Source organism: Caloenas nicobarica, chromosome 1, assembly GCF_036013445.1.
Source record: "Caloenas nicobarica isolate bCalNic1 chromosome 1, bCalNic1.hap1, whole genome shotgun sequence".
In the NCBI taxonomy this organism is placed as follows: Eukaryota; Metazoa; Chordata; class Aves; order Columbiformes; family Columbidae; genus Caloenas; species Caloenas nicobarica.
In genome coordinates, this window is record NC_088245.1 from 40,209,966 (window position 1) to 40,229,396 (window position 19,431).

Genomic DNA, 19,431 nt, shown 5'->3' on the forward strand with positions numbered 1-19,431 from the left:
GTGAGAGGGACATTTGGGATGGGCTGCTGGCATGAGGGGAAGGACACCTCCTGCTCTGAGCATGGCAGACATGCTGCCCCCCATCCTACCCCCCCTGAGGGAACAAGGCAGCCCCTTGCTGGCCAGGGGGGAACACTGGCCCATTCATGATGCTCAGGCCAGCAACATGGGGGAGTTGAGGAAAGCAGGGAGCATTTTCCCAGAGGAGGGTAACCCAAGGCCTCTGGGGTGAGGAAATCCCCTCCCAGGGCTACTGTCCTGCTCAGGGGCACACCCAGGGCCACCCTAATGAGGCAGAAGGGTTCCTCCGCAGCTGCCACTCCACTGACCCAGCTCCACCTCCTCCTTAGACCAGGAGCCTTCAGTCCATCTCACTGAGGGATCTGCAAACTCCACGCAGCACAGAAATCCTGGCTTCTTTTGTTTCCAGGTCTCGCAGCCCCGCAGATGAGGCTTGTATCACCTCATCCCTGCTACAGGGTCTGCCTGCACCAGCACACTTATGCAGGACCTCGTTGGATGTGTATGGCCAAGGCTGGCATCTGCCTCTCCAGCCTTCCTCCAGCTCCAGAAATCATGGAGGCATCTGAAGAACCTCTGGCCTCAGCTGACCAAACAGTGACTCACCCCCAGGAATCCCCAGCTCAGCCCAACCTTTCTCTCTAGGGTATTTCAGTCAGAGCCATCTCAATGGTGACACCCCACAGCTGTTCCCAGACATTGCCCTTTCCCAGCACTCAGAAGCACTGACTTCCCACTCTTCTCTCCTGCGCCCCTGGATTCCCTCAGCACCTAAAAATCCATCCACTTTCCCTATCGCATCTCACACCAATAGCACTTCCCCACCTAAAACCTTTTAATACAGTTTCCATGGGCTAGAGACTAATGGAGTGAGTTTGGGGCTTTGATTGCACACATGAAGAGTATTTTTCACCATATTTTGTGGATTAGCGTGTCATGAAGTGCACTTAGGCATGCATTTTGGAGTTGGGAAAAGCCTAAAGCATTTTTCTGCCACAAAGCGCTAGGTTGTGCTCAGATCTCATTTCATTTTTAAAAGAAAAGGATGTGTAAGACTCACGGGAGGTTCTCCAAAGCACATTGGAGGAGGATGCTCAGACTCCACTTGCCTTCCCAAAGTGCCCCCTGCCCCTTCCCTCAGCGTTACAGCAGTCTTACTTGTCTGTTGTTAGAGCTTCTCTGTGTCCACAAAGGCCTGAAGACCCAAACCAGAACTGACCCACAGTGTACGAGAAGGGACTAAGCGAGTTTCTGACTGACGCTGGCTTAAGGCAGGTGTTTCAGGATCTCACTACCAGCTCCGCAGGTCACTCACACCCATAGCAAGTCCCAGCCCAAGCAAGGAAGAGAAGACAACAGGTTTTGGAATGTAACAATTTATTGGGGTTAATTTTTATTTTTTTAAGTTTTTTAACTCCCCATTTCTGGCATTGATACAATATCCAAGAGCAGCAGAAAGAACAAAATGTACAAGAATACAAGAGTAATCAGCACAACCCCCACCCCCAAACCTGGAGCAAACCATTTTCTTGTGGGAAGCACCAGAGGAAGGGCTGATTCAATCACCCCTCCAGTGGCTACGCCTCCCACCCATCCGCTCTAGACAGAGTTTAGCCAGCTGGGAACTGGATTAAAAAAACCAAAACAAAACTGAACAAACACTATATTTAAATGAAAATTGCAAGACAAAAAAAAAATATATAGATATACAATTCATCCGTGCACAATCTTTAAATGCATTTTTTTCAAAATAAAAAAATTACAAGATACATATTTAGGTTTATTTTAAATTAAAAAAAAAATTACGACCTTCACTCTGTATGCCAGGTGAGGGGAAATAAAGAACCAGATGGGTTGCACCAGAACCCTCAGCACTCTAGGAGTTAGGTCTGACCTTCTCTAAGAGAAAGGATAAGGCTCTGATGCTGCCAAAACTCAAGCACAGGCAGAATCTGAAGCACCCAAGTACCACAGAGCTCAGTGGGGTAACTCGCCTGCTCGGAGTTCAGTATTTGCAGGAATCTTCAGGATTTGAGCCTAAGCTTGGCACTGGGGAGGGTGAAAGGAAGGAACAGAAGAGGCAGGCCCCTGTTCTCCACCACCACCGGACAACTTTCTATGCAAAAAGCAAACAAACGGGGAAAAAATATCCCAAAATAGAGATAGTCTTCTATTCTTAAGGAGCGTACAAGGCTTAATGGCAGGGGAGAGGAGAAGAGGAGGAGAGGACAACATAACCAAGTTGATTAGCTTGGGGAAGGCATGGGCACAACTTTTTTCCTGAAGAAAGTCACCACAACGAATACTCTTTTTTTTTGTTCTGTTTGAGAACTTGACCTAAGAATACATTCCCCTTTGCAGCCCAGGGGCTGGAAGCAGCAGATTCCCTCCAGGACAGCTAAAGAGCAACCAACCTGCTGCTCTGCCTAGGAGGAAACCTCGGCACCCCCGACAATGGGGCACAGCCGGGGGGCTGCTCAGGGGCACGATGGGGCTCCGCTAGTCCTACAATGCCCCAGAGCCCCATGAAGTGCTTTGATGCACACCCAGCTGTGCTCCCGCGCGTTAGTGCAAGCTGTAAGTGCTTGGCTGAGTAAGGAACGAAGTCAAGAACCAGGGCCCTGCAATGGGAATTAACACTTCGGCTGCTTATCCTGACCAAGCCCTTTCCCTCCCATCACATCTATCTACTTTCTGAGCTGCTGCTGACACTGGCATCCACCCTGACTGCACCTGGCTGCTCTTCTGTCACCTCGCTTCTTCCCTATGCTGCAGCACGGTGCTTGCTGCCCACTGCCCTGCTCTGCTCGACCCGGGAGCGCAGACGACATCCCCACTCCTCCATCCCCAGCACCATGCCCTCTCACAGTCCCAGAGAGAGTCACTTCCCACCATACAGAAGCTGGAAGGGACAGAAGAGCTGCCAGAAGCTGCCCACCAACATGGGAAGGGCAAACTGACTATATCTCCCTTCATTCCTGGAAGGAGAAATTTAAAGAAAGGGAGAAAGAAGAGCTCAGGGCCCTGTGATGTCCTTATGAGCGAGGCAGGTGGGACACAGGGCACCCCAAGGCTGCTGGCCCTGCACAGACAAGGGCACAGACTCCACTAGACGCGTCAGCCTGATACAGGGCAACATGGAAAGGAGAGAGAAGTAGCGGACAGAAGGGCAAAGGTGAGGATGGAGATAAGACTCCAAACATCTCCTCCCGTCTACACCCCCAAAAAGAAACGACACACACTGCACTCTGGGGAAGGACCTAAAAAACAGAAGAAAATGAAGTCACTTATTCGCTCACCCCCAAAGCAATGATGCAGTTAAGATACTTGCTGGAGTTACCTCGGGAAGGAAGCACGGAGGTGGAAAGGGGGATTTCTGAAGCAGTCCTCGGCACTCCTCCGGCTCTGTGCAAACGCCGCCGGAGTCGGGCTGCCAGCACCCTCAGCAGGATGGTCCCATCCACCCACCAGCCCCTTCGCGCGAGGGAGATGGAGGCAGCGGGCAGTGACACGGCTGGCAGAAAGGCCACGGCAAGCCAAGAGGGAACAGAACCCAGGAGGCACCGAATCTCCAGCCCCAATCAACCCTCTACGGCACCACCGCCTTCAGAGCAGACATCAGGAAGGCTGCGTGGGGGGTGGGACAGGGGGAAAAGAGGGTGAAGTTTTCTTTTATATTTATATATTTATATATAAAAAGTAAATAAGATTCCAGCTCTTGCACGATTATTGGGCGATTGAAAAATGCAGCAAAAGCAAGCGACATTGGAGTAAAAGGATGCGCCAGGCAAGGAGGCAAAAGGTCTTGTCAGAAGGTGGGGAAGGAGGTGAAGGGAAAAAAGAAGCACTTAGCCAGACACGCACTTCAGGTTTGTTACACCTCCCTGGGAAGAAGGACCTGCTCCTGAGAAGCTGCACTAATGCCACAACTGAGGTGGGCAGAAGCGTGAGAGGTCTTGGGACATCATCCTTCCGCACGGTAACCTCTTTCTGCCAGGAGGTCCTCAGGAAGGTGATCATCTCCAAACACCGGGAGCTGCCAAAACCTCCTCTACAAAGAGGGGCTGGGAAAGGGAGTGAAATCCCTAGGAAGACTCAGCTCAGAGACAGCTCCTACCTGGTAAAAAGTAGGATTGTGGTTGGTTTTTTTTGTTTTTGTTTTTTTTTCTTTGTTTATATCATAAAATCTCCCTGGGAACGTCAGTAAGGGGAGATGCAGAGAAATGCTCCCTTTCTCTTCTGAAAACAGAAATTAAGCAGTGGCTCACCACAGCTGGGCCTGCTCACCACAGTCTATCTCTCTGTTTTCCATCCCAAAAGGAGCTTGCATCTCATTAGCTTCACGCCTCCCCAGTCCCGCTCTGCTCAGCGAGTAGACAGCAGGAGACGGGAGGCTGCCGCTCCAAGCTGAAGGCCGTGGGAAGCACTGACAGAGCTCGATCGGCAGAGGGAGAAGAAGTTCCCATGCGCGGCCCAGGCTATGGGAGGCATCGAGACATCTGTCACCTGCCACCACAAAGCCAAGGGCACCAGAGAAGTCCAGACAAGAAAAGCTGCCCTAGTGTCGCCTGCCTGCCACCTTCTGTTCAGACACCAACATCTGGTGGCTTCCCTCTTCCCTGCAGTCACCCCCACATACCAGATGAATGACCAGCAGAGACACCTTGGATGGGGAAGCCAGCACACAAGAGCTGCGTTCTTACTTTGAAGAAACGTTCAGGCAGCTCTTCCTCACCACCCTGCAGGAAGCCGGAACAGAAGGCAGCAGCCCTACTCAAGCACAGTCCTGTCGGGGCACTCCCCAAAACCTCCAGCATTTGCTGGCCTCAAGAAGAGGGTCATTCCTCGCTCAGCAACACCTTCAGAGCACACAAGGCAGCTCTCTCATCTGCCTCTGAAGATCCGACCGCTGTCAGAGATAGGATGTTGGACTGCAGACTCGGTTCTCTGTCCTGATGTGGTGAATCCTACACAGAAAAATGCCACTCCCCACCTGATGCTGGAAGAAGCTAAGAGACCCTACGGAGGGGAGGCGTATCTGCTTCCCGGGAGATAAGCCCACTGTGTTTTATCCCGCTTGGATATGGGGGAGGGAAAAAGAGAAGAGACAGTGACTTGGCAAGGAAATGTACATGCCAACCCCAAATCTTAGCAGCTTGCTGTGCATGCAAAGTAAGTCAACTGTTTCCATGTCGCTGGCCCGATCCATGTTCTGGCAGAATGCAACCGGCCTTTTCTGAGGGTTGCTCAGCTGGAAAACCACTTGGAGACTCCACCTTAGCTCACAGGAGAGGTATGGGAGGGAAGGGAACTCACTCCAACACTTGGGAGGCAAGGACGGGAAGGGTTTGTAGACAGGGTTCCTCCAACATGCAACTTGCCTTTTCAGCTCAGAGATCGCTGCTCAGTCCCAAAATGCCTTTCCCTCCAGTTCAAGCAAGCCAAACACCATCCCAGACACACATGCTTCGATACTACAAAATACTCTTTTCTCTAAGGACCATCTAATACCACTACAGTTTGTGCAATCACTGCATTTATTATTCATTTTTAAACTCTCTCTCTCACTCTCTCCCTGTAGAAATTTTTTTTAAACTTTTCTTTTTTTATGCAAAACTAATCATTTCACTTTTTCCACTCCATCATAAAATCTCCTCTAAAAACACGACGACAAGAGAACAAACATGGCACAGACACAGAGAATATTTCCCTGTTTTTGTTTCTTTTTCTAGGGGTTACAGGGAAGGGAAGGGGATACTTTCAAATAAACTCCTCCCTCAATCCCATGCCCTTTTTTAAAGGGCATGGATGGATCTTCTTTCCCATCTCCATTAAGGAGCAAGGGCAAAAATTCAGAAGGAGGAGTGTAACCCACGTAAATACGAAGGTAGGTTAGTCAGCCCCAAGTGGCTTGTCCACCTGAGGGAACTTGAGGCTGCTGCTGCCTTCAAGTTAGTGAACGTCTAACTCAAACCAGCATGGGATCCTCATTTCGGATTCAGAGGTTCAGGGTTTGGTTCTCCCACCTGGTGACCCCCCCAGGGAGAGATTTGTCACACAAGCAGTCGAGCTGTGTCTGCAAGCCGGATCATACTCCTTTCTTCCTCCACAAAGAGGATCTACTGCACGAGTTCCTCTGCCGCAACAAGTCCCCTCGTCTCCTCGCCACAGGAAGAAGGTCCTCACGGAGTATCCCTACAACGACCCACTGTTTTGCTCTTCACAGACAGTCCCCTTGCTTGTCACTCTGGAGAAAGGCAAAAACCCTTCAATTACACAATTCCTGCCCCCTGCCCCCAAAGAACACCATACAAGAGACACTGGGGAAAAGAATTCTGCCAAGCCAACACATCTTGGCCAAAACACATCAAGAGTTTCCTATTAAAGTTCCCTTTTATCTCCCACTTAACGCTTCAATATTTTTTTTCAGAACCTCAATACCACAAAACAAAACACATCACCACATACACACCAAATAGCAACTTAACAACCTAAAGTGACTGGCCAGTTTGCATCCACCTCACAAAGGAGCTCCTCTTATCTCACAGCCACAGACTAGTTCTTGTTGAGAAAGGTGGGGGGGGGATGTAGAGAGGAATCTCCTTGAGATTTCCCTAAGAAAGAGCTTTTCCCTATGCCTACAAACTGCTCATCTTTGAAGCTGCAGTCCAATGGATAGGCTATGCTAAAATAAGGGATCCCCGGGTGTGCCAGGCACAGGAAAGATGCAAAATAAAGACACGAAAAATACACGCAGGTATTAATACAGACACGCACACAAGTCCAACAAGTTATAGGAAGCCTTAGCTTGGTGAATGGATCGAGGAAATCTCTTTCTCTCTACCCCTAGCTTCAGCTGTGAATGCAGAAGCATCCCCAAAGAGTCCACTAAGCTCTTTAACCAAGGAAAGAAAAAGAAAGAGGCGTGCAAAGGGTGGTGCTAACAGCACCTGGAATCCCCCTCGGACTGTCTGCGCAGACACTGAGGTGCAGCTGGTGTGAATTCACTGCGCCCCACGGCTTTGAATTCCACCCGCTGCGAGGCAAGGCTTGTGGGGAGGGCAGCAAGGATTTTGTTACACCAACCCAGGCGCTGGAGGTGGGGAAGAGACAAGCTGTGGGCACAGAAGCCCTAATTAAGGTCAGAAGCTGGTCTATTCCCCTACCACCCTGACAACACCCCTTGGGCAAGCAAATATTACTTCTCTCCCACAAACTGCCTCCCTTCTACCCTCAGACCACTGAAACCACAAAATCACTACTCCACACGAGAGCACTCCTCAGAGCCGGCAGCTCTGCAGCATCCTCATGTGGAAGCACCAGAGGGGCTAATTCCACTCATGTTCACCCACCCGGGGCATGTTTGTAAGTAGCTGAGCCCCAGCGCGGGGGAACTTTTTTCCACCCTTTTCACCTCTGCAACATGTTATGTACAAGCAACATCCCTCTACCCATCCTGAATATGGTGGACAGGGCTGAGAGGGTGAGGCTCTCCCTTGATTGATCAGCACCTCTTTTCCTCACCCCTACGGGCTGAGCCCTGTGCGAGTAGGGGCAGAAGGGAGAGCACAGGAAAAGCATTTCACCGTGAAGCTCAGGACCCGTGCAGAAATGGAGCAAGCCAGAAATGGCAGGTGAAAAAGAAAGCTTATTCTAGATGTGAACAAGGGTGGCCAGGGAAGGAGGGAGCTGTAGGTAAAGAATAACAAGCTGTAGTCTTGCTCGCTCCTACTTGCTAGGGGTGAAGAGAAGAAATTTCTAGATCAGCTCACAAGAGCTCTGGGGGAAGAGATCCAGCACACACACGTACAATGTGAGAGAGAGAGTTATTTCTTATTAGCACCTTTGGTTGACAGTTGTAAGGGCCATTTCAGATGCTGAAAAGACAGAGGAGAACCCTCTTCCAGGCCATCCACTACAGGGAAGGGAGAGCCTGAGAGAGGAAAGGAAGCAGAAAGAGCAAGTGACCCACCTTAGCATCCATCCATCCATCCCTCCTTCTGAGGGAGCAGGGGAAGCAAAAAGAGTTGGGGGAAGTCCATGTGCAAGGCGGGAGACCAGCCTCACCTGGCTGGGGCAGCGTCACGCTGTTGGCCTATCTCCCCCCAAAATGAAGGACGGATGCACGGCCCACTCCCACTTCCACCACAGAAAGGCCAGGGGAAGGCCTCTCCCCCAAGCAAGTGCAAGTGATGAACACCAGGAGGAAGATCTGGGCCAGAAGCAGGCTTCCATTTTTCTTCCCTTCCCCCTGCCAAGCTGAGCAAGTTAGAAGATGCAGGAGAGGAGGAGGGACCAGGCCACCTGAAAACACCCATACAACTGCCAAGGTAGCACCAATAGTCAAAGGAAAGGGGAAGCCAATACAGGGTGTATGCTGCATGGGGCACCCCCCCACCACCCCAGCTTTGTCTCAAGCACCTTCCAGGTATGACGCTTCACCTGTCCCTCTCCCCCTTGCTCTGGAGGCATCTGGATCAACCACTGCCACAAAGACAGCAGAGGAGATGGCAGATCCACGCCAGAAGCCAAGAAGCAGAGGGGTGGCAGGATCAGAGTCATGGCAAGGGGGAAACATAGAAATGGAAGAGACTGCATGCACATTGTAGAAGATTTGGGGAGTGTGGGCGAGGGCTCCAAGCCTCTTATATCCTCCCCTCAAGGGTCTAGAGCTCCTCTTGATTTCTTGTCAAAGACGGAAGGGGAAGGAGAGGGAAGAGCACCTTCCCTACCACCCCCACAGGCACACAGACACACTCACCCATCCCTCATCCCCAAAAGGCTTCACCGCCCGTTGGACAACACCACATTCAAGGACAAACAACCACTCCCCAGCCCCACCACGACCCTCCCTGCCTCTCCTCTGAGCGGCAGGGACACCCAGGAACGGTGGGTGCCCCGCTTCCCCCCCACTGACACCCTCCAGCCTCCAGGCAAGAGGGAGTGGGGCAGGAGGAAAGGAGAAGGAAGGGTGGCAGTGAGGGCAGGGGGACAGCCAAGGGGAGAAGGAGAGAACCAAGGACAGCCATTCGCACCACAACTTCTCATAGGTAGAGCTGCCCCCATGCCCCTGGAGCCAGGGGGACCTGGCTGCTCACTTGCTGCCTCCTCCGCCACCACCACCTGCCGCCACCTTCTCAAAATCCTCCGCATTGCAGAACTCCTTGATGGTGACGGTGAGGAGGTTGCTGGTGACATCTGTGACCACCACATTAGAGCAAGGGGACATCTCGGGACGCCAGTCGCCGGCCTCCTGCTCCGGGTCAGAAGAGGAAAGGGACAAGGAGGGCGTCTGCCCCCCACCGCACCCTCCCGAGGGAGAACGCTTGCTGGTGGCGGCTGACTCGGGTGGGATTGAGAGGTCGAGGACTTCTGACTCGCGCCAGTCGGGGATGGCCGGGCTGAGGGTCTCGGGGAGCAGCTTCGGAGGAGAATCATCTGGGTCAGAGGAGGAGTGGGGGGCAGGCGACGGGCAGCCAGAGGAGCTGGAGCTGGGGGCATCATAAGGTGTGGAGCCCATCATGAGCCCGCAGGAGGCTGCCTGAGAGCCTTCAGCCTCCCCTTTGCCCTCCAGAGAAGGGGCAGGTGCAGCCGATGGCTTGTTGTAGAGCGAAAAGGCGCCGAACTTCATGTGACGGATCTGGGTGCGCAGGACGCTCTCGCTGAACTTTTTGCTCTTGCCAATGACGCGGTTTCGGGACGGGATCTTGGGCCGAGCCAGGCCCCCAGCCCCATTGGCTGGCTTCCCACCTTTGTCAATGACTTTGAGGTTGAGGATGATGCGGCTGCGCTTGGGCTCGCGGGGTTTCACCTTACGGTTGATGATACGAACTGTCTCCGAGAAGGGCGAGACAGGAGGACGGATGCCAGCCCCGCCACCCATGCTCCCACCATTCTGGGGGTCTGGACGGGGCAGGGGACGCCGGGACATGCGGTGGCATCGCCGGATGTCTTTCTTGAGCCGGTGCACCGCGGCACTGGAGTGGAGCTTGGGAGAGGAGGTGCTAGAACCAGGCTTGACAGAAAAGTGTACATCCCCAATGTGGAGGGCCTCCGCTTGGGCCCGAGCCTGCAGTGGTGGGGAGAGAGAAAAAAAACAGGGTCAGAGAGGCCGCCTCTCTCTTTAACTTTTTTCCAACTTGCAAGTCTGTCTCTCTTTTCCTTCTATTGCCTCTCCTTAGTGGGAAGGGGTTGACAGAAAGCATCTGCCATGGTTTATTGTCACCCTGCAATCAAATGGTGACATGCAGTCAGATCTCAAATCGGGCATTGCTCACCTCAGGACAAGCACTTACCAGCAATGCCGTGTCACATTTATACCCACATTAACGACAAGCACGCATACGCACTGTTGATAGCTAAGGCACAGCCTCCACACAAACACGGGGCACTCTCTGCATCCTTTTTGGGCAGCTCGTTACCCCTGGGCACTGCCCCTGTTGACATGTGCTTCCCCAGGAGGAAACTGCCACCTTCCAGCCATGTTTCAGGATTACAGTTAATAGTTTCCAAGGCTCCCTCCCAGTCATCATCAGCCAATGAGCACAACCTTCCACTGCCAGCCAAACAAGCAAGAGTCCTCCTAGGTATTGGGGCTGTTACTGTTGAGCTGGCATCTAAATCACATACTAGTCCCAAGACAGGAGACTGTATCCAGTCCTCTATGAAATAAGCACAAGACAAGGGGGAGAGGAACAGTAATGCACTCAATTTGCTCTTCCTCTCCCACAACCAGACTCATCTGCTTCGGAAAGCATGGCAGGAAGGGGGCCTTGAGGTAAACAGATGGGGATGGGAGAGGGTGGTCTGATGGAGCTGTTTTAGCTAAACACAAGAAATGCAGTGAGCTAAACACAAGAAATGCAGTGGCCTGAAGCTTAGTTTTAACTAGAGACTACAACCAAGTCGAGTATCTAAGTTCTGCCATGGGAGCAAGGTCCAGTGGTTAAAGCCAGAGACCAGGCCAGCTGGAACTCAAACAAGATTTACTGCACCTCTGAAGAGGAGATTGTTCTTTTGAACACCACACTTGTTTGCAACCTACTAACGGAACTGAGCAGGAACAGCACTGTCAACTGCTTGGTGCGAGCCCTCCCTGACAGCCAAGGAAGGTGAATGAGACTTTTAAGCTCTTCTGGAGCTTGGAGATAGTGCCAAAACCTGCCCTGGTTCATGCACCAGAGACAGGAACATTTTCCGGCAGCAGGGACAACCGTTTGGTGGGTAAGCTGGGGCAGTATGACCTGAAGACCCTGTGGGCATGCAAACCCAGAGTATATTCTTATATTCACACCTTGACACAGCACAGTTGTTCTGACACCTGCACTCCACTCCTTGCTTAAACAAACCCCCTTCCTTAATCCCTCTCAGCAGCAGTCACAGGCAGAAGTCACCCAGGCCTGGAGGGGACAGACGAGCCCCCTTGACTGCCCATCGAGCAAGCAGCTTCCCCCATCTCGTGGGCACATCAAGAACTGCAGTGCTGGAAGCAGACAGCTGCTTTTCCTCTCCAACTTTTCCATCCTGTTGCCCCCACAACACACACGCCAAGATCAGGATGGCTTCTTGCCAGCTAAGAGCTTAAGCACTCCAACACCATCCCCTTTGTCACCCTGCAGGCTGTGCCTCCTACCAGAGAAACGCCTGGGGGAAAAAAAAAAAAAAAAGTGCACGTAAAGGCAGGGATCTAACCGATCTAAGCGAGGGGCCCAGGACAGCTCTTGCACAATAAGCTCAAAGCCCTGGTCCTACATCCCCAGAGCTTTCCTGTCACCCTGTGCCGCTCTTCTCCCACTGAGATCCCCATGGGAACTGCAGGAGATCCTGAATGAGTAGAGAACAGAGACGTGAAGACATTTTGTTCCTCCCTGGCTGACAATGGATCATGCCCTGCAGTACTACTTGTATCCTGGCTTTAAAAGGACTGCAAAGATGAGGCCTCCTTCCCCAACCATATGTGAAAATGCAGACTGAAGGCTCATCTGCACCAGGGACTCAAGACTTTGTATTAGTGACTGACAAAGAAACAGAGACAAGTAATGCGACTGCCAAGGCAGTCACAGGTACTCTCCACCTTAACCCTAGGGGGCACAGGGCTTTTTTACCTACCCAGGGGAAGCACCCCCAGCCCAGGCAAACCCCAACGTGTCCTGCTGTAGCAAGGAGCACCCCAGTGTCCAGCCAGTTTCTCTTTGCTCAGCCTCACACGTTACTCCATGGCCCAAAGTATCCAGAAAATGAATAGTTAGACCCAGCTCCTGTCCCAGGCATCCCACAGGCTGGAGCACAGCAGCAGCACCAGACAGACTCCCTGCACCACACATCAGCTCTCCCTCTGCCATCCCAGTGATCCACAACTTAAAGAGACCCTGCAGATCCAGTCAGGAGGTCACAGGCACGGACATGCACATCTAGGGCTGCGCCTGCTCCCTGTTTTCACAGGTCCCTCTGAAGCAGACGGCAGACACCAAGACAAGCTACAGTTTGCTTTCCGACATTACATACCAGCACGGCTGGCGATTAACCATTTTATTCTTTCTTTTTCTCCTCCTTCCTCACCACAGCCACCCCTTCCAGCATTGCTGTTCTCGTGCTTTGGGCTTCTCGCCAATTTACCACTGCTCGGCAGAGAGCAAAGTGCAACACAATGTCCCATTCCAAAAGGCAGGACAGGGAAACCAGGCTGCGGGTACAGATGCACAGGCAAAAATCCCTGATCCACAGCTTCAGTGGATTGACATATGCGTCCTTGAGGGCCCCCTCCTGCTGCCAACACCGCATGTCTTCTAGATTAACTCCCTACCCTGTAATCATGCCTTGGAGTGAGGAGTTCTGCCCCCTCTGTGCCCCTCTGCTCAGAATAGAGTTTAATTGCCGCCTGCCCACATCCATCACCCACATGAGAAAGAAGCAGGTCATGTCCCCCCCCGCAACATCTGCCCTGAGCCACAGTTGCCTTATAAACACCAAAATTCCTCAGCAAAGCTTCCCATTAACCACATTAAATGAAAAGTGATGATGCTGGGATGGTCACTGCCCAGCCACTTCCATACTCCTGCTGATTTTACTTTCTCAGCCTGTGCACATTAATCAGCTCCTGTCCCATTTTGACAGAGAGACCCGTCTTGGTTTTGTGCTTACATGGCAGCTAGCACAGCACCCTGGTCCATGGCTAGGACTTTGCCCGTGTGCCAGAACCACTAGGTCTCTTCTACTCGCTATGTGTCTGTGTTTCCAGCTACTTCTGGGGCACCTGCTAAAGGCTAAAGCTGTTCCTCACTCATGTTTCAGCTCTCTGCAGTTATTAAATTCCAGTTTCAATAGTCTCCAGCTAGACTACATCTACCATCAACCTCTTTGGCCAGACTTCTAAGAGAGAGGGTAAGCTAGGACCCAACGGTCCCACCCTCAGGAGCTGCACTGCTGTCCCCAGGGACCAGCTTCAATGTGAGTTCCAAAGAGCAATATGCAAATATGCAGCTTACCTCGAGCTTGGTTTTGCAGGTAAGGTTTCAAGAAAAATAGTATCAGATGCTTTATCTAAGACCAGCCTCCAGAGCCCTCTCACTTGCGAAGCTCAGTATTCCTACCACAGGATCAGGTTTATTCAGGCATTAACTATACAAACTCAAGTCTCTTCCCCGCAGAGGACAGCCCATTTTCTGGGGTCTCCCTCTCCTGCTTCCAACTTTACATTAAGAAAAAAAAGACTCAGCACTCAGTTTTATCTGTTGGAAACGTACTTCTCTCTGCTACAGATCCATTACTCGATCACACTTGTGAACCACGTGAGCATGAGGTCTTTGAAAAACAAACCCATTTAATTCTTTGAGCTCCGTCACCACAGTTTGCTGCTTAACTCAGAAGTTTTCCGAATGGAAACTACCTCTCTGGGTTTTGCTGTTTTCACCTGCAGGATTTGCTCACTGCTGAAGAGGTACTCAGCGTGTACACGAGTAATTCACTCTCTGCTTACAGCTCAGCCTACATCAGGATGCAGCTTCTGGAGGCTTGCTGCAGTGCTCTGTCACGAGAGCAAGGCAATTGCTAGGATTGCTTCCCTTCCCCCCTTTCCCTTTTGGGATACGTATCACCTTTATTTAGCTTGTACAGCTTTCCCTCATTGCCCCTGGGAACTAGTATATCTCCCCTGTTCCCTACTATTTCTGAATAAATGTCCCTTGAGGCCCAGCAAGCATATTTGTTCATTCATTCCCTTAACGCACTGAGGCACACAAGCACGTACACAGACACGTGCTTAGAAAAGGCCCCCCTTACCTGATCTGTATCAAAACCTCTGCAATTTGGAAGAAGAACAAAAAAAAAAAAGAAAAAGAAAAAAAAAAAGACATGTAAGGCAATGGATTTCTAGTTAATTATTTCAAAATCAAGTCATTTCCAGTAGCGCTGCTGCACCATAGTAGCGTTACTCTCCCATAAATTACTGGTTCTGCTCTGTCTTTTATTCTTCACCTGCATTCCCACAGTCCTTGCTCCAAACAGCATTTGTGAGAGCTCTTCTTTCCCCTTTTTGGCTGCCATTCTGCCTTTTTATCGCTCTCTTTCTTCTGCAGTCTTCCAAGTGACAAGGCAACAGCAAGCCAGTTCATAGCACCGTTCTCCCAAGCAACAACTGCCATAAACTAAAGTTTCCCTACTGGATGGGGAACAAAATGCTACAAAGGGGAATGGTCTTGTTTTCAAACCGCTTGGGGGATAATTTACGAACAGGGAGGAGATCAAAAGAAAGCCAGCTCCAACTTTAGAGTTCAAGAAAGGGCAAAGTGACAGAACACCATGCTGCTTGGCTCCGTCTTCCCTCAGTCTCCCACTAAGGCTTTCCCTTACTCTGCTCTCCGTTATCTTTTCCTCCTCATTAAACTTCTCCCGTCTTTTCACCTCAGTATTTACAGCCACCCCAACCGGGGGTCTTCACTACCCACCCACTGAGCATGCAGAGCGGCCTCTGCCTGTTAATAGCACTTGCTGGACCTCATTAGATTAGTTGGCGAGTTTTGCATTCCTCTCAGCAGAGTGCCAAGGGAAGAGCAAAACCAGCAAACCGAGCAGGGGGAAAGAGGAAGATCACTATAGCACGGGCTACATCTCTTTCTAACCTCACACCAGCTTCCAGCTCACGGGTCTGTCCTCAAGGATGACTTCTGCCAGACACCTAAGTAGCAAGGTAAGAGCCTTACATACAGTGCTGCCCATTTCAGGTGAAGGATTCCGCTCCCCGTACGCTCAGCACAAAGCCTGCAGCATACCAGTGGCCTCCCAAGAATTACAACCTCCCGCCAAGCTTGGTCTCAGCTGTGGGAAAGTTTGCCCCTAGTATGCAGAGGATAAAGACCCATTTCCTGCCCAAAAGTTTGCAGTTGGAGTTTGCAGGGGTCACTTTCAACACCGGCCATCTTGATAACGATATTAGAAAGCCTGGACTGTAATTTCCTTTTACAGCCTGGTCGAAAGGGCAAGTGTTAAGACAGCTCTCAGCAACAGGAGCCTGGCTTACAAAGGCAGCAGGTGGCTGAAGATGCAGCTTTTCAAAGCTTTTCCAAAGGTGTGGGCCACTAAACTGCTGGAACACTTTCTGCAGATCCCCCTGGGTGACTATCTACAGCTTTTGAGGACTAATCCCAGGACAAACCTAGCTCCAACTGCAAACTAAAACACCCACACAAGCCAGGGGACTGAGCATTGTATCAGGGCACTTATTTCAGTGCATCACTGGAGGCTTGGAAGCCTACATTTAAGCATTGATACACATAAAAAATCCTAGCAAACTACCAAGTTCAGGCCAGACTAGTTTACCAAAGCAGTCCTAGGCCAGGCTCCTGCTTAAACGTCATGGCATCCAGGCCTAATCTGTTCAGTTAACAAATCAAAAAGAATATTGTTCTAACTGTCAACTCCAGAGACTCCCTCTGGGATGCAAGAGTCAAATTTCTTCCCCTGCTTCTGAAATTCTCACTGGCAAGAGATTCTGCAGCTGAAAGAACTGAAAACGTCATTGGGGATGCACAAGGCAGAACCAAATCCCGCTCCTCCCGCAGCGGCACTGCTGCTGCAGGGCTGGCAGAGGTCAAACCTGCATTTTTGGCAGGTTAGAAGAATTAGTTGACTGAGAGATGCACATGACACAGGCCATCACACTGGTCTCAGTCACGTTTCTAGCAGTTTGCCTAAACAGAGCTCAAACAGGTTCAGATAGGGCTATAGCTGAGATAGGGTTACTTCTTGCTGCCTGGCCCAGGGGTGTTATTTTTAGGGTAGGATCCGAAGTCACAGAAAAATGGCAAGTCAGAGTGCTAACAGTTTCACCAGCTCCGCTCCCCAGAGCTGCAAACCAAGCAGCAGTGGCAGCGTTCAGCCCTGCCAGCCTCTCCCACAACGTGCCATCAGCCTTCAGGAGAGCTCATCTCGCTCCCTGTCGCGATCCATCTTCTGCAAAGTGCCGAGCCAGCTCCACAAACCTATGGGTTTTCAGTAGCGTTTGAGAAGCTGGCAGAAGGAAGATGTGCCACAGAAACGCGTTGGGGACATGATTCAAAGGATGCTGTTGAATAATTCAGGTTCCAAATTTAGGGGGGCTTTAAAGGACAAGGGGAGGGGAGAAGGAATGAGTAGGTTTTATTTTTGACTTTGGGGGTTGGTTTTGTTTTTTGGTTTTTTTTAAAGGAGTGATATACTGGCAGTGGATTTTGCCATATCACATTCAGAATCAAAAAGAAAACAAACTGATTACACATAGTAATATTAAAAGCACAGCATAAACACTCCTCTACTGCTCTGAACAATGTCAGGTGTTACAAATACCAGTATTTTTTAATTCAAGCAGAGAACTATTTTAAGCTGATGGTTTCCCTTTAAGCGTTCCTCTGCATTGTTGGAAACCTAAACACAAGGGTTTCATGTAATGCATGACTGCCAGAAAGAGAAAAACCAACTAGTCTAGTTTCCTGAATGAAGAATAACAGGTAGTACATATCAGTTCTGTTTGTAGTTCTCGGTCTGCAGTTACAGAAAACTGTTAGCAGAAAAACAAGCAACGAGAGAGGAGGACTGTTCCATCAGGACTTTCCAAGGCTTGCTACAGTTCCCTGGGGTTTTACTCAGAGCATCAGAATACGCCTGTTCCTGCATTTCTTCCACGTACTTCGTTATATCCTCGTAAAGCAGAGGAGAGGTGACACCTTACCCCTCACCACTCTTTCCGGTGCTCATACAGTTAAAGTGCTGCACTAACTTGAGTAAAGCTCCTACCGCTGTCAGGCAAAAGAAAGTATTAACCTGTTTCACAGATGGGGAAACATGCACAAAGGCTAAATGACTTGCCCAAAGCCATAGGATGACTTAGTGACAGCGATGCCTTACCACAGGGTCCACCCTGGCTGGTCCAGGCTGTGAACTCCCTCATCCATCTTAATTGTACAAAGGTGTATGGTATTTCTATATTCGTTTGAAGTCTGAGATTGAGATAGTTGAAGAGGGAAGGTGGAAAGAGGGGAGCAAAGCAAAGAGTTTTGTCTGTAGACTAGTAAATCCACAGAGCTCCCATAGTGATCACGCAACTACCAGATTTCTTAATTAGAAAAGAAAGTAAAAAAATTGCGGGGGAGGGGCGGGGAGGGCTGCATTAGGAACTATCTTCCTTGTTCTTTACTGTAAGCAAGCAGAGATGCTACGATACCTTCTTGCAGAGGTGCTGCGTCTGTCAGAGGGGAACTGGAAACTTCAGCTGCTATCCTACACAGAGGTCAAACACTCCTCCTCCCCCCTCACCCCCCCGCAAAAAAAAAAAAAAAAGCAAAACAAGCCTGCAATTTACAGATCAAAACATGAACCCTTCCTGAAACTCCTGTGGAACACCTACATCCTGAAACAGGATCAGAGGGGCACAAGTGGCAGCGGGACTCTCGCCACAGCTGCCCCATCGCTCAGCGTGCTGCAAAGTTGCAGGGTGCACGCTGGACGGGACAGGCCTCCAAAGGAAGAGGGAGCAGGGCAGGCAAGCTCTCCACTGCGGCAGCAGAAGGCCATAAGGAGGGAGAGGATATTGGAAAGGAGATTGCAGCCTCCCCGTGCACATCCGCGTGTACCGACTGTCCTGCTGGGGCACCCCTTGCACGCACACACGCTCTCCCCTCGCACGCTTCTTCGTCCCTGCCCCCCACCCGCTCTCCCGGCCGGTTGTCCCCGCGTTCCCAGAGCCAGGCACAAGTCACTTGAACATCCAGCTCTTCCAAGGGCACAAACCGGTGAGGTTTGAGAGACATTTGGCGAGGCCTAAGTTACTTAAGTAAGAGTTACCTTCAGGAGAAAAGTTTTGGGCTTAGGTCCTCTCTTCTTGGGCCCATACAGCTCACGTTCTCGTTCCCTTTAGGGGGTCAAATTTGTCAAAAAGTTAAAACTTTTCCCAAAGGGGGAAAGAGAAGCATACAAGTTTAAAATGAGGGGGAAAAAAAAAAAAAAAAGAAAAAAGAAAAGCCCGGACACCTTTTCCCGCTCATCCACCCACCACCCAAAGCCAAACCTGCTGCAGCCCCCCAGCCCGGCGAGGGGCGAGGGGGCCGAGCACTCACTTCTGCTCGAAGGCGGCGATGAGGCGGGAGTCCAGGATGTTCTCCTCGGGCTCCCAGGTGCTGTACCTGCCGGGGGCACAGGCAGCGGCGGGGGGGAAAAAGCGAGAGGGTCAGCGCCCAAATCCCCCCGCGGTCGCACGCAGAGACCCCCCCATCCCATCCCATCCCATCCCGCCCCGCAGCCCCGGGGGCGGCCCCCGCAGGGCGGCGGGGGCGCGGCAGCCCTTTCCCCCTCCTCCCCCGGGGATGCACTCACTTGATGGCCCAGCCTTTCCATTTCACCAGGTACTCGATGCGCCCCTGCAACACACGGGGGGGAAGAGGGGGGATGAGGCGGGGGCCCGGCGGGCCGGCGAGAGGCGCGGCCGGGGCCCGGTGGCAGGGAGCTGGGGAAAAGGGGTGTCCCACGGCCGCCCCCCCACCGGCCGGCCCCTCACCTTTCGGATGCGCCGCTTGATGATGGACTCGGCGGCGAAGACGCGCTCCCCCACTGCAGACAGCTCCATCTTGCTCCTCAGCGGCGGCGGCGCCCACAGCCCATAATAATCCCGCCCGCCCGCGCCGCCCCGCCCCCTGCCCCCCGCCCCGCCCTCCTCGTGCCGCCGCCGGCTCGCGCACGCCCGCGCGCCCCCTCCCGCCGCGGCCGCGCGTGACCCTCCCCCTCCTCCTCCCCCGCGTGGGGAGGGGGCGGTTGCTGAGCGAAGGGGCGCGCGCAGGCGCCAGCCCTTAAAGGGGCCGCGCGGCGGCGGGTGTGAGGGCGGGGGCTGCGGCGGTGCCCCGCGGAGGGGGTGACCCGCTGCCCCTGCGCCGGGGGCCGGTGTTCGAA

The 19,431-nt window shown here is 51.9% G+C and overlaps 1 protein-coding gene across 1 annotated transcript; it reads right to left on the bottom strand.

The window, feature by feature from the left end:
* Positions 1-1,410: 1,410 nt before the first annotated feature.
* On the bottom strand, positions 1,411-19,125 carry CBX6 (chromobox 6). Its single transcript, XM_065633531.1, has 5 exons — positions 19,043-19,125; positions 18,862-18,905; positions 18,606-18,671; positions 18,334-18,400; positions 1,411-10,090 (listed from the first exon to the last, which is right to left on the bottom strand). Exons 1-5 carry the CDS (start codon positions 19,109-19,111, stop codon positions 9,116-9,118), a joined length of 1,221 nt encoding a protein of 406 aa, XP_065489603.1. The 5' UTR covers positions 19,112-19,125; the 3' UTR covers positions 1,411-9,115.
* Between the last annotated feature and the right edge of the window lie 306 nt (positions 19,126-19,431).

Bases quoted from the DNA above. Each gene is read 5' to 3' on its own strand.
- CBX6 (XM_065633531.1), bottom strand. From the start codon at position 19,111: ATGGAGCTGTCTGCAGTGGGGGAGCGCGTCTTCGCCGCCGAGTCCATC. The intron at 18,906-19,042 runs GTGAGGGGCCGG...CGTGTGTTGCAG, and splicing joins TCAAGCGGCGCATCCGAAAG to GGGCGCATCGAGTACCTGGT. The intron at 10,091-18,333 runs GTAACTCTTACT...CCACCACTGCAG, and splicing joins CCAAAACTTTTCTCCTGAAG to GCTCGGGCCCAAGCGGAGGC.